Genomic DNA, 15,599 nt, shown 5'->3' with positions numbered 1-15,599 from the left:
GTGCTTAAAAATTGACTGCCAAATTATGTGAAAGATCAGTAAAACCTAAATGGTAACTGATAAATATATTGTATATCAAAAATTAAGGTGATAAATATTAATAATAAAAGCCACACGCATATGGGCAATAAAAACAAATATTAAAATGAATCAGCAAATTTAACAAGAATGTAAATTTTAATCAAGGCGAACTATTATGTCAATATATAGTAAAATATGTAACAGATAAAAACATTAAATAGAAGCAAAATAATTCAAAGCAAAACAATTATGGGAGTCATATTGGCGCTTTTCCACTGCATGGAACCGAACGGTTCGGCTCGCTTTTGTGCTTTTCCACTGCTGGTACCGCATGGTACGGTGTAGGAACGGTTCGGTATGGTACGGTACGGCGGCGCTTTTCGACTGCATGGAACCGAACGGTACGGCTCTCAAAAACAGTACCACCTCGGTTGTGGTTCCAAGAGGTACCATACCCGGTACCTTATCCCACAATCCTTTGCATGCAGTCACTACTAGCAGCAAAAAGAACAAAGAAAGGGCGCACCGACCTAGCGCATTATCCTCAATAAAAGGCTTTATTTAAGTGACATTAAAAAATGGCTACTCACAGACGTAGATAAAAATAAAGCGTATCAAGCTGGATTGCTCAAATGTCCGTGTTTAGTCCATATAATCGTCCATGACCGATGAGATGACTGACGCGTTTCGAGGCCTAGCCTCTTCCTCAGAGCCACCTCAGATAATGCGCTAGGTCGGTGCGCCCTTTCTTTGTTCTTTTTGCTTTTAGTACCGGTGGACTACCCCAGTCCGATAAGGGCAGCAAGACCTTAGCCATCTGAGAAGCCAGTTGTCAGTCCCGTGAGGAGTGTGGGCGAGGGGCTTGGATACCTTGGATGTTTTTTGGAGTCACTACTAGCCGCTGATTGGTCAGAGAATCGTTGTTATCCCACCCACTTAACTTTAGTACTACTTTAGTGGAAAAGCAAACCGTACCGTACCGTACCGAACCGTTCCAACACCGTACAATGCGGTACCAGCAGTGGAAAAGCAAACCGGGCCAAGAAGGGCCCAGCAGGGCCAAGCAGAGCCGAGCTGGTACTTGCAGTGGAAAAGTGCCAATAGTGTAAAAGCAAATTAAAGTCAAAACCCAACAACAAAAATGTAATATACTGCAGCCTACCAGTCCACAGATGTGGTATCTGCATTACTTTTCTTTTTTTTTCTTTTTTTTTTTAGCTTTTAGCGCCAGGGTCCCAGAGATGTCATTTGGTGCAAGAGAAGCGACGGGATCAAAATATGTCCCAGCATGGAAAGTCTCTCCAATTTATGTCCTCATGTACAGTGCATTCAGAAAGCATTCACAGTGCTTCACTTTTTCCACAATTTGTTATGTTACAGCCTTATTTCAAAATGGATTAAATTCATTATTTTCCTCAAAATTCTACAAACGATACCCCATAATGACAACGTGAAGTTTGTTGAAAATCTTTTCAAATTTATTAAAAATAAAAAACTGAAAAAATCCCATATACATATGTATTCACAGCCTGTGCCATGACACTCAAAATTGAGCTTAGGTGCATCCTGTGTTCACTGATCATCCTTGAGATGTTTCTACAACTTGATTGGAGTCCACCTGTGGTAAATTCAGTTGATTGGACATGATTTGGAAAGCCACACATCTGTCTATATAAGGTCCCATAGTTAACAGTGCATGTCAGAGCACAAACCAAACCATGAAGTCCAAGGAACTGTCTGTTGACCTCCGAGACAGAATCTGGGAAAGGGTACAGAAACATTTCTGCAGCATTGAAGGTCCCAATGAGCACAGTGGCCTCCATCATCCATAAATAGAAGACGTTTGGAACCACTAAGACTCTTCCTAGAGCAGACCACCTGGCCAAACTGAGCCATCGTGGGAGAAGGGCCTTAGTCAGGGAGGTGACCAAGAACCTAATGGTCACTCTACACAGATAAACCCTGGAGCTCTGTCAGAGAGGAGAACCTTCCAGAAGAACAACCATCTCTACAGCACTCCATACATCAGGCTTGTATGGTTGAGTGACCAGACAGAAGCCACTGATCAAGAAAAGGCACATGACAGCCCATCTGGAGTTTGCCAAAGGCACCTGAAGGACTCTTAGACCATGAGAAACAAAATTCTATGGTCTGATGAAACAATGATTGAACTCTTTGGCCTGAATGGCAAGCGTCATGTCTGAAGGAAACCGGGCACCGGTTATCACCCGGCCAATACCATCCCTACTGTGAAGCATGGTGGTGGCAATATCCTGCTGTGGTGATGTTTTTCAGCGGCAGGAACTGGGAGATTAGTCAGGATTGAGGGAAAGATGAATGCAACAATGTACAGAGACATCCTTGATGAAAACCTGTTCCAGAGCTCTCTGGAACTCAGATTGGGGCGAAGGTTCATCTTCCAACAGGACAACGACCCTAAGCACACCGCCAATATAACAAAGGAGTGGCTACAGGACAACTCTTTGAATGTCCTTGAGTGGCCCAGCTATAGCCCAGACTTGAACCCGATTGAACATGTCTGGAGAGATCTGAAAAAGACTGAACTGACGCTCCCCATCCAACCTGATGAAAATTGTGAGGTCCTGCAAAGAAGAATGGGAGAAACTGCCCAAATATATTTGCCACTATGGGGGATTGTTTGTAGAATTTCGAAAGAAAATATTGAATTGAATCCATTTTCGAATAAGGCTATAAACATAACAAAATGTGGAAAAAGTGAAGCACTGTGAATAATTTCCGGATGCACTGTATGGGTGTACACTGGTATTTGTCTGAACAAAAAGTTTTGACCTAAAACATGTCTCGGCAGGTGTCAGGTTTTTTTTTTCTCTTTCAGTGGGTCGGCAGGCAACGTTCATCGTAATTGATGTGGACCTGCTTTGCTGTATGACCAGATTAATGGCGGATTTACATCATGAGGCTTTTTTTTTTTTTTTTAATAAAGGCCTTGTCAAAATTGTGCTTGTGTTTTTTTATTGTGTACATTTTTTTTATTGAATAAGAAAGGGTACCACATACCCCCTAATCCTTCACATAGGGGGGGGGGGGTGACTGTATTAGCCCTATCGTTAAAGAGGGCTTTCAGATTATGATAACCTCCCTAGACCCCCACAACCCTGGCCCAATGATTATGGGGGGTCTAGGGAGGTTATCAGAATCTGAAAGCCCTCTTTCAGATCCCTCTATGTGAAGGAGTAGGGCCCTTGTCTTCATTAAGGTACTGCCCCACCATCCTGAGGGTATGTGGCCTGCTATGGTACGGGGGGGGGGGGTTGTTGGGTACACATGTTTGTCCTTCCTTTTCTAGCCTGCCAGGCTGCATGCTCAGATAAGAGATGGGTAGGAAATTTGGGTTGGACCTCACTTTAAAATTCTAACCAGAACCAAAAGGCCTGCTATGGATCATGGGGGAACCCCATTCTGTTTTTTTTTTTTTGTTAAATGTTAACACTGTCCCCACCCCTTTGTTCATATTCATCTTTCAGCTTGGAATATCTAACTAACAGCTGAATGTGCCAACAGGGATGAGTCACTGGTTGTTAAGATGTCAGCAGGTGTCGCCTCTCTGACAACCAGTAACCCTGAGCAGGAGCTGTGGCAGTAATATCACTGCTAAATGTTTGAACTCTCTTTTTTAATTAATTGACTTAGTGCCGGTTCACACTTATGCGATGCGGGAAGGCTGCGAATTCGCAGCCTGTTCCCGCATCGCAAACGCACCCCTGGCAGTTCACACTGCCATATGCGATACGCTGGGGGTGTCAATGAAATGTTAACGACACCCCCAGTTTGATCGCATATCGCAGTGCAATCTGCCAGTTCGCACAGGATCGGATCGCACAAGTGTGAACCACTGTGCGATCCGATCCTGATGCGGCTGAAAAAAAGGGTCCTGTGCGTCTTTGCTGCGGGTGCAGTGCTAATTTAGCCATACAAAGTGTATGGCTAAACTCGCACCGCACAGCCGATCGCATGTAATGAAGGAGCAGTGCGCTCCGACATTACTTGCGATCACCGCAGCCGCACATATGTGAACCGGCACTTAAACCACTTCAGCTGCGGAAAATATTACCCCCTTCATGACCAGGCCATTTTTTGCTATTCTGCACTGTGCTACTTTACCTAGTAATTGCGTAGTCATGCAAAGCTGTACGCAAACAAAATGTATTTAACCTTGTTTCCCACAAATATAGCTTTCTTTTCGTGGTTATTGATCACTACTGGGTTTTTTATTTTTTTGCGCTAAAAAGAAAAATAGAGCATACAGTATGAAAATAAAAATAATAACGTTATAAAACATATTCAATAAAAAATTTTAAAAATCTAAATTTCTTCATACATTCAGGCCAAAATGTATTTTGCTACAGGTCTTTCCTTAAAAAAAAAAATCCACTGTGCATACAAGTGCACGTGGAAGTGCAGTCACTATAGATCTGAAATGAGGGGGGGGGGGCTCTGCTAATTTCTATTATCCAATCATGTGCAAGTAAAAATGTTGTTTTTTATTTTCCTTGCATGTTCCCCTCGGATCTACAGTGACTGCATTTCCAAGTGCACTTACAGTGCACTTGTAGTGCTATGCTATATATGTCCACGGGGATGTTTTCCGGGGAGATATTGTCCTGATACCGCTATATATACTGGATTTCTTTTTTTTATTTATTTATTTTATACTAATGGTGATCAGCGACTTCTAGCGGGACGGCTTGAAATCTGACACTTTGTGGGAACCGGCTAACTGCCACTGACATCTCCAGTGACACTAATACAGTGATCAGTGCTAATAATATATACTGACACTGTACTAATGACACTGGCTGGAAAGGGGATACCATATGGGGCAATCAAAGGGTGAAATGTGAGTTAAACTATATGTACTGTGTGGTGCTTTTACTAAGGGATGTACTGGTTTTTATCCCCTGCTTTGCAGGGAAACAAAAACTGTCACAGTGCCGCTGTCAGAAGAGATCTTTGTGTTGTTTACATACACATAGCTCTCTCCTGTCACTCGCTGCGAAGATCGGTGGGTCCCAAGCTGTAAATCATTGGGTGGAAACTGGTGATCTACATGTGCTGGAGACAGTGACAGCACAGTGGGACGGACGCCCCCCTACCCAGAAATGCAGAATCATGTACAGGGCCTTGAAAAAGTATTCATACCCCTTGAATTTTTCCACATTTTGTCATGTTACAAACAAAAACGTAAATGTATTTTATTGAGATTTTATGTGATAGACCAACACAAAGTTGCACATAATTGTGAAATAGAAGGAAAATGATAAATGGTTTTCAAAATTTTTTACAAATAAATATCTGAAAAGTGTGGTGTGCATTTGTATTACGCCCACCCAAATCAATACTTTGTAGAACCACCTTTCACTGTAATTACAGCTTCAAGTCTTTTTGGGGATGTCTCTATCAGCTTTGAACATATAGAGAGTGACATTTTTGCCCATTCTTCCGTACCCAAATAAAATTCTTCAACAAATTTATTTGGGTAAAGCATCGCACGACTGTCAGTTAAAGCAATGCAGTGCTATAACGCAAAAAATGGCCTGGTCATTAAGGGGATAAAACCTTCCAGAGCTGAGGGGGTTCAAGTGGTTGCAAAGTCACATGTATTAATAGCTTTGAATCTCTCTGTTTTAGGTCCCTGTTCAATATAGTGTGTGTGTTTTCCTAAAATTATAATACTAAATACCTTATTTGCAAAGCCCTGCTGTGCTGTCATGTGACCTCCCTCGGATTTCCTATCAATGTCAGTTCAGTGGGAGGGGCTGAGATATCCCTCTGATGAATGCAAGCCAGCGGAGGGAGATCACGTGTCTGCACAGCAGGGCTCTGCAAAGGTGGTGTTTAGCATTAGAATTTTAGGAAAACACACACACTGTACTCTATGTGGACCTAAAATAGAGAGAATCAAAGAAATGAATGCATGTTTTTTTACTTAACCAGAACTGGAGCAGCTACAGGGAATAGAATTTACACAGGCATGAGAGTAGAGGAGAGGAGAGCAGAAGGGCTGGGAGGAGATCGGCTCTCACACAGATTACAGAACTGACAGGGAGAGAGGGAGGAGAAGATGCAGATGCTGAGGAGAGAGTGGAATGACAGAAGCACACAAAATTACCAAGCTATCATGTATCAGAAGCCATGATAAATGTGGTCAATTTAGACAGGAACAAGCAGGATCAACCAGGTATTGTTCAACATAGAAAGGGACTATTGACATGGCAAAAGCACTGTGCTATATGCTTATTAGGGTTACAACCACTTTAGGCTGATTGGTTTCTTTTCAGAGATGCACCAGATTTTGCCCTCTCTAGTTTTAGTAAATCAACCCCTATGTATAACATACGTTATGCCTGGAATTAATTTTTAAATATCATGTGATTTTTGTACAAAACACAAATATTGCATGTAATAAATGTTGGTGAATTGGCCCCCGCTCATAAATACAGATTTTATTTTTAAATACTTGGTTTCCCCCTTTTTTTTTTTATTCTTTGTTGCATACAAAACTGCTGTTCTCCTGCAACCTTTCCAGACACTTCCTGTATATATGCACTCCAGCAACTGCTGCATGTCATTTGTTAATGCAGACTTCCTGACAGTACACATACCATGGGGCTGCCTAGGAAACAGTGGAAGTCTAGTATTATGTATTGTAGAACAAAAAGAGGGCACACCAACCAACCATTACTAAGTGGTGTTTTATTGATAAAAACACAAATGTCTTAAAAGCATATCCAGTCCACAATGGACACAAAGCAACCAGGTCACCAGGACGAAGTCCAGCATGCCGGGGGACCCTCCAAATGGCTGACACGTTTTGAGGGAAAATTCCCTCTTCCTCAGAGCCACTGGGGATGTTGGAATCTTCCCTTGAAATGCGTCAGCCTTTTGAAGGGTCCCCTGGCATGCTGGACTTCGTCCTGGTGACCTGGTTGCTTTGTGTCCATTGTGGACTGGATATGCTTTTAAGACATTTGTGTTTGTGAGTATATTTCCTTCCTTTTTATCAATAAAACACCACTTGGGTAATACGCAAGGTTGGTGAGCCCTCTTTTTGTTCATTCTACAGTAGTGATCGACCGATATCGGTTTTACGTTGCCGATACCGATTGTTTGGCCAATGCATATCAGTATCAGCGGGTACTCTTGTGGAGGGATATGGGTGTCTAAAAGACCCCTCCTCTGCACTTAATAGCATTCAAAACGCCAAGTTTGGCGGTTTTGAATGCTGTCATTTTTTTTAATCTGGCGCCAGCCCAGTACCCGGAAGTGATGTCATGACATCACTTCCGTTTTTTTGCATGGAGACCCAATCAAAGCTGAATGACGCATCGGTTGTCATTACAAGACAGCCGACTGTCAGCTATGGACGCCGGTACCGGGGTGATGCCTCTAGCTGCAGGCATCACTTCTGTACAAACACTTTCCCGAAATATCGGTACTATCAGTAACCTCCGGGGCCGATTCCGATATATCGGGGAAAGTGCATATCGGCCCTCGATATATCGGCTTTGCCGATAATCGGTCGATCCCTAATCTACAGTGTCTTCATTGGGTTTCCATTGACCCCAGGAGGGCAGCAAAGTCTTTGCTTATACCCCGTGCCATAGAGCCTCACCGCCGCCACATCTCTTTTGAGCGCAGGAGAATTTGTTTGTTCTTTCAAGTATTATGTATGGCAGGAGGTCACCATCCAAAAAATAGGGCAAAATCAAAAAAAGAGATCCTGAGATTTAAGACTTTCTGATAGTGACAACAATAGAACATGCCTGTGCAATGTGTGTCAGTACAGCTGCTTTTACCACAATGCAATGATGATGTGCCGTATGGAAAAACATGGAGCATTTTTCTGCTGCGCAGCTCACAGCACTGTGGCTCAGGTGCAACCCTTTGATGAAGTGTCAATTCAATAAAGCTAAAAAAAAAAAAAAGGAAGAAGAAGAGAGAGAAAAAGATGTAAAATCTAAACAGTGTGTTAGCTGAAGCAGCACATCGCACCACCCCTCACTGCTGGTACACAACCAACACCAACCTGCACATAAAAACCCTGCAGGCCAGTGTGAACGAAGCCTAACAGAACCCCGTTACCACTGATCAGGTGGAAATAAACTGTCAACAGTTGCCACTCTTAGTTAGGTCTCATGCACATGGGACCATTGTTTTCAATGTGCCTGTATACACAAGGGTATAAACGTGCTACGTATAGGTCAGAAAAAAAAATATATATATATATACACACAGAAATCTGCGTTGCCAGTCAGTATTTCTATATGCATATATGCGCACATGCCATACTCGAGGCCTAACTGGAACCTTCAGGACCCCAATGCAAGAAACCATGAAGGGCCCCCTGGCCCTCGACCGGGGGCCTTCACTCCCATCATGGGACCATATATTACGGTCCTGCAGTGGGCCACCTTCCTGCCATCTTGGGATCCTCTCACGGTGGCGGAACGCCAGAGCCCAGTTGCAAGTGCGACCATTGAAACCCTGGTAGATCCGCCACTGATGTCAGTAGTTTCTAATTTTTTATTCCTTTTTACATATTTTTTAGGACCCCCCTGGGGGGCTTTAGTGAAATTTCAGGGGTCTAAACAGACCCCTGATGTCTCACTTTTGAGACAGAGAAAGGAACTGAGGACAGATTCATCAGTCCCTTATTCTGTTCATTCATAAACTGAAGCATAGTAAACACAGTTAACTATGCCCTAGCTATGAATGAATTGGTAACAATCACTGACTCTATTCATTAAGACAAGGAAGGGGCCAGTAAATGATGCTCCCTTCCCTGCTCTCTATCCTAATAGAGTCCCTTGTAGCAGCCTGAATAGGGGACCGTCAGAATAGAGGACCCGTCAGATTAGGTAACAGAAGTGACGTTCCGTCAGCTATGCATGTGTTCCACTGCTATCAGGTTTGCTAATCTGACAGAACACCTGCAGTCAGAAGGTGGCAGCGGACATCTCACTACACCCAGCTATGTCTTGAAGTTCAGAGTAATTTTAGCAATAAAGTGAACATATATAAATAAATAGAATATATTTGACATTTGTGAAGCTGTTTTGATGTTTACTTTTAAAAGGTTTACGCTGAGCAGTGCGGGGTGTACCAAGATGGCCTCCGCCACCTTCCTACTACTGGCATCCAGCTTCTTTCAAAATGTAACATCCAAACAGCATCACAGGTGTGAAGATACTATATATATTTATAAACGCTCTTTTAATTGCTAAAATTACTCTGCAATTCAAGACATAGCTGGGTGTGAAAAGACGTCCGCTGTTACCTTCGTGTTCTGTCAGATTAGCAAACCTGGTAGCCACAGAACGCATGCACAGCTGACGGAACGTCACTTCCGTTACCTAATCTGATGGGTCGGTCGCCAATACTGACGGAACACTGGAGGGAGGTGGAAACCAGGCAGCAATTCGGGGGGGTTGGGGGCAGGAGAGCCACATAGGGGCCTGGGACAACAGGATAGAGAAGTGGTGGGAGCAACATGTGGAGGAGCCGATGCCCTCCATTTTCCCCCTCAACCGCTGAATGTCTGTGGGAGGGAGGAAGAGAAGGAAGCATTCCGCGGCTACAAGGAGGGATTGGTTCCTCTACATGCCGCTGTCCCCACTGCTCTCCTAAACAGGCATACCAGGGGGCACACGGGCCCCTGGAGAATGAGACCTGGCCCCTGCGACCCCTGTATGTACACCCCTGCCACGCTGCCTTAATTAATGTAAGTCAATTTAAATCTGTGGCTTTTTTTTTTTTTTTTTTAATAGCTGGTGATACAGACATGAAGGTCCTCATCCATGCTTCTCTTGATACAGCGCTTGCTATCCTGCATTGTCACCCCAGAATGCTCAGTTTCAAAGGCCATTTTCAATTGCAGGGATAAGCAGCCAATGCATTCTGCCACGCCCCCCAGCCATGCATATACAGGCCCCTTGTACACCTGCAGCTGCGTGTAGAACGCCTTGGCTGCATATGATTGGTGATCTGCAGTGACGGCCCTCTGGCGGGATAGCTCAGGCGAGTTTGGACTCATAGACGAATACACCTACTCATGGAAAACTAGTGATGCACCAAAATTTCGGCCACCAAAATTTTCGGCCGAAAATGGGCTTATTCCATTTCGGACGAAAATGGGTTAAATATGCCGATACTAAAGATGGCCACCGCGGGCGCAGCGCAGGTTTCAAAAAACCCACCTCCGGCTGGCGGCCCGCCTCCCGGTGATGTCACTACTACTGCGATCTGTGCATGAATGAATTAACACACCGGGCGGGAGGGCGGGCGAGCGGCCGCTAATAGCTATAACTATATGAGCGCTTCATTTCACTTCCCTGTCAGCGGGACGATGTGTATGAATAAACTGACACCGGGTGGGAGGGCGGGCGAGCAGCCGCTAATAGCTATAACTATGTGAGTGCTTCACTTCCCTGTCAGCGGGACGATGTGTATAAATGAACTGACACCGGATGGGAGGGCGGGCGAGCAGCCACTAATAGCTATAACTATGTGAGTGCTTCACTTCCCTGTCAGCGGGACGATGTGTATGAATAAACTGACACCGGATGGGAGGGAGGGCGAGCAGCCACTAATAGCTATAACTATGTGAGTGCTTCACTTCCCTGTCAGCGGGACGATGTGTATGAACGAACTGACACCGGATGGGAGGGCGGGCGAGCAGCCACTAATAGCTATAACTATGTGAGTCCTTAACTTCCCTGTCAGCGGGACTATGTGTATGAATGAACTGACACACCAGGCGGGAGGGCGGGCGAGCAGCCGTTAATAGCTATAACTATGTGAGCACTTCACTTCCCTGTCAGGCATGTATGTCCGCTGACAAGGAAGTGAAGCGCTCACATAGTTATAGCTATTAACGGCTGCTCGCCCGCCCTCCCGCCCGGTGTGTTAATTCATTTATGGACAGATCACAGTAGTAGTGACATCACCGGGAGGCGGGCCTCCGGCCAGAGGCGGGTCGGCAGGAGGAGCCGAGTGAAAGTAAGGAGATTGCATTGGGATGGTGAGGGACGCTGAGGCATGGGGGGGAGGGACGCTGAGGTGAGCTTACCAATGATATTTGTATTATGCCGCATGAGGGGGTTAATGTGTTTTTCAGTGCTGAATTAGTGACCGACCAGTGGCAGTTAATTAACCCCTTTGTGCTGCATTAGTGCAACCAGTATCAGTGTTAATTAACACTGATACTGGTTGCACTAATGCAGCACAAAGGGGTTAATTAACTGCCACTGGTCGGTCACTAATTCATCAGTGACCAGCAGTGGCAATACATTAATCCCCTCATGCTGCATAATACTAATACCATTGGTAATTAAATGAACCACTATACTGCGACAGGGTGGCAGCTACAGGTGTATGCCTGCCTGTTTTTGGTGTATACCCCTGTTCTATCTATTTTAAAATTATTTTGGGGAAAAAAGTCATTTTCGGTTTCAGTTTCGGCCCAGAATTTACATTTCGGTGCATCCCTAATGGAAAACCCACCCTGAAAAATGCCATGGATCCATCACATGTATCCGGGAAGTGGATGAAAAGTGTCTGCAGAAGATCAGCAATGCTGATCGAACAAAAAGAAGTTAAAAAACACAACACACATGGCAGCTGTTTTTGATACAAAGTGCTGTAGCAAATTAAACACCACTGACTGATGTTTGAGATGTTGGTTAGCCCTGTCCTGGTGAAGGTATACATCAGGAATCTCCAAACGACAGCCCTCCAGCTGTTGTGGAACTACACGTCCCATGATGCATTGTAAAACTCTAACATGCACAGGCATGATGGGAATTGTAGTTCCTGAACAGCAGGAAGGCCATAGTTTGGTATACAGTATATACCATAGAGAAGTCTCACTCTCTCCTACAGGATGGGGGCTCCTCGTGTTTTAGAGAGGAGGACAGTCTCTCAATACTGATGAGGAGGACATTACCTATGAGGTCGGAGGGTCCGGTGCCCAGGTTCTCTCCTCTGATGGTCACTTTAGTCCATGAAGTCCCCTCTTTGGGGGAGATCCCTGTCACCAGCGGAGGTTGCCTCACCCGGGACATGACTTCTCCTCCACACTGCTTTCCGGATCGGTTACAAACAAGGCAGGCTGCCCAGATAACTAGGAAGAAAGATGGATCACAATATCATTGAATCAACCAAAACATTTGAGCACCACTGCGCATGTGCAGGGAGATCTCGCGTCAGCAGGAACTGAAGCTGTCACGGGTACTTCCCTGATACGTACTGCGCATGTGCCGCAGAGATCCGAGCCATAGAGAAAGTGCTGGGAGAGGAAGGGCGGTGGAGGAGTGAGGAGGATGTGTGGAAGGAGCATGTCATTCACAGCCTGAATTCCAGAAACTAGAAACTCCTATTGTTTTCTACAAACCCAACCACTAAGGTCTCATATAAACACGTTAGGGGTGATTTAGCAGTCATTTTTAAATTGCAATAAAAGAAAACAAATGAGACTGCTTGGAGCTTTTTGCTGTAATGTGCAAGTATGCTTGGTATATTCACATGTTGGGGAATTAGTCTCAGTTCACACTGGGGCGGCTTCAAAGTCGCCCGCGGAACGGCACCAGCGGCCGTTCCTTCAGAGCGCATGCGCCAGTGCCAGTGGCTGCATGTAAGGTAAATATCTCCTAAACGGTACATGTTTAGGAGATATTTACAGTACCTATCGGTAAGCCTTATCATAGGCTTACCTATAGGTAAAAGTGTAAGAGGAGGGTTTTGTTAGTTACTGGGACCCCTGATCCCAATGATAGTCCCGGACCATCATTAACTTCTTTTGCTCGCTTTGTGTCTGACAGGCCTGGGAGAGTGGTTTCTGGAAATAACACAGACGGAGACAGATGTATAGTGAAACCAAGCTCTCAGTTTATTATAGGCTCGTTGCGGCTTATATAGTAAAGATAAAGGCATATAATCATAGGTATAGGGCACTTGTTACGTTCTTATTGGTTAAACAGCTTCAGGAGACAAAAGGTCACCTTGGGGAGTAATACCATATAAAACATATCTCGTGTGACTAGAATCACCTGACACAGCCTTATCGCGAACTGCAGAAACTTTCCATGGTACGTAGGCACTTTTCATATCTTGTGTAACTAAGGTCACATACACACACAAACACACAGCTTATAAGACATTAATGCATACAAAATGGGGTAGAGACATACAAAATGGAGGACACATAGAATTTGATATCTCCCCATCTCCCACAATCCCCTCTTAAAATCATTAACCCTTAATTGATTTTCCCTTGTCACCCTGTATATCATTGGAATATATAATTCTTAGGGATATTATCAGGAGTCCTAAACCTCCTAGGAATATAGTACCACGATTGGCAGATTAATTTTCTATATCCCTGCTGCTTGAAAGACCAGATCATATATCATCCTTTAAACAATAAGGTTCTTTTTTTCTTTCTGTTTATACCTCTTAATGTACTCAGTATATTCTTTAGGGTTATTAGTCGAGGAGGTCTGGTAGCCTGGGACTTGGTGGGATAGCATAGAGACATTTTTCACCTTTGGTCGGGAAACTCTAACAATAATACACATTACGAGTTTGAAGCATGCATATAGGAATAATAAAAAAAGCAAAACCATTACAACAGTCATAGCGATATTTTTCAACCATGAGGATATTCCTCCAAATTCAAAATTCCCACTACCAAAAGGACTCCATGTCTTAGCAATATTCCTAGCTTCCTGTTGCAACTTGTCTACTTCTTTCCGGTGCTGTGCAATAATATCATAATAATCGGGTATCTCAACAGATGTATTGTGTATCCATGTGCAACATTCATAATCCTCCGTAACTTCACATAACCCAGTAAGAGCAGCACTCATGCTTTCTATGGCTAGGTCATGGAGCTCAAGTTGTTTCTTAATTGCCCTCACTTCTATATTTAATTTGGTAATGTCCCCTGAGTTCTTATCTAGGATGTCATCGAGAATTTTAGAGTAATTATTCAACCTTTTCATCATGTCTATTCCCCATCCGGTCCATGAGGGGAACCAGGCCCATACCATATCCTTTTCAAGGAATAATTCCCTTTTATTGCGGTGTTTGAGGGGGTACCTAGGATACATACTAGCTTCGAGGAGATGTCCTCCTTTGTTGTCTCCCACTACACCCATGATGGGAACTAGGGATGCGAGGTAACACCACCCTTGGGGTTCAATGGGGATCCAAGGGTGACAAATCTTTCCACAACAAATATAAGTACTGTTTCCCAAAGCTAGGGGACGTTTGTGAAGTAGTGCCATTAATTGATCATCATAACTGGACCAAGCTAAATTTGACAACAACTGTCCTACTGGGGAAGAGGAAGTGGAACTGGAGTTAAGAAAGTTCATTAGAGTGGCGTTTAGGGCTGGTTTTGAGGTGTGCCAGAAGGAGCTGTCCATCGAGGTCATTGAGAAATTAATCTTAGTTTGCTGGCACACTTCAGCTCCCTTGGTGGAGTTTCCCAACCTAAAACACCAGTCTGGGGAATGACTCCTACCAATAATTTGGAAAGTGAGGGTATCATTTGAGAGTGTTCTCGTGACATTGGTGAGGACAACAGGAGGTGTACCATTTAGGAAAGGGGTGAAGTTTAAAGGTATCGCTATTAGGGGGATTCTAGCGGTGCTAGGATGGAGTTTACTACATATCCAACATTTTTCATATCCGGACTTCTGGGCATATGCATATTTAAATTGCAACAATGACATTTTATCTGTAAGACTTTTTTTTTTAGCTTTCATCTCTCTTTTGTCTGTTATGTGCATTACTCTGTGTTGGGGTGTTGGAAGCTCTGCAAATGGCCTGTAGCCCTACCAGGTCTTCTGGATAATAAATACAGTTAGTGGTAACCCATACTACAGAGAAGACTGAAAATGATACAAGTCCTATAAGTAACCACAGTTTTCCAGAATCTGGTGCTATCAGGAATGTCATTCTTCTACAGGGTCAGGGCCGCCTGCCTCTGAATCCCCCTTTTCTTGACTATCCTGTTCGAGGTCAGGGCCGTCCACTCCCGTTAGTACCTCTCTTGCTTCTGGACCTTCCTGTTCAAGGTCAGGGCCGTCCGCCCCCGTTAGTACCTCTCTTGGGTCTGGATCTGGACTTGCTTCTGGGGGTGGAGGCTCCTTTACCAATTTCACTCGAGTAGCATGGATCCAGGCCTGTTGGTTCTCCACAAGGACAGCGATTCTGGTCACTGCGACTACCTTTGTCTTTTGGTCCAAAACGAAATCCAGCCTTGGTCTTGTGATGCTACTTCATCTCCTTCCCTCAAGTGATGGGTTGATACCTGTGAAAAGAAAAGAAAGGTGCGAGCAACTTTTCCGTTCCACTTGATTCAAAATTCCAATTTACTTTTTCTCAACTCGTCTTTGATTGTCCTATTTATCCTTTCCACTGTACCTGAATTCTGGGCAATGCAAATAGGAGCACTATTACGGGGTATACACGGTTTCCCCTCTTTGCAAATCAATCCTGTTTCAGGATTCCTTTGCAAAACAGGATAACAC

At 44.3% G+C, this 15,599-nt stretch overlaps 1 protein-coding gene and 1 pseudogene across 3 annotated transcripts in view; both read right to left on the bottom strand.

Moving 5' to 3' along the window:
- EXOC2 (exocyst complex component 2) overlaps positions 1-12,258 on the bottom strand; it is a 366,356-nt gene extending 354,098 nt beyond the window's left edge. For both annotated transcript variants that reach the window (XM_082258649.1, XM_082258650.1), the window contains exon 1: positions 12,008-12,258. In XM_082258649.1, the coding sequence (XP_082114775.1) occupies positions 12,008-12,125 (118 nt within the window). In that variant the 5' untranslated portion in view covers positions 12,126-12,258. The remainder of the gene's footprint in view (positions 1-12,007) is intronic.
- Positions 12,259-12,808: 550 nt separating this feature from the next.
- On the bottom strand, positions 12,809-15,024 carry LOC309556503 (annotated as a pseudogene). The gene is made up of 2 exons: positions 13,605-15,024; positions 12,809-12,898 (listed from the first exon to the last, which is right to left on the bottom strand). The product of its transcript is annotated as an uncharacterized misc_RNA (transcript).
- Between the last annotated feature and the right edge of the window lie 575 nt (positions 15,025-15,599).

Source organism: Pelophylax lessonae, assembly GCF_965119305.1.
Source record: "Pelophylax lessonae genome assembly, chromosome: 5".
Lineage (NCBI taxonomy): Eukaryota > Metazoa > Chordata > Amphibia > Anura > Ranidae > Pelophylax > Pelophylax lessonae.
Note: the sequence above shows the minus strand (reverse complement) of the source record. Positions and strands in the feature narration are given on the sequence as shown.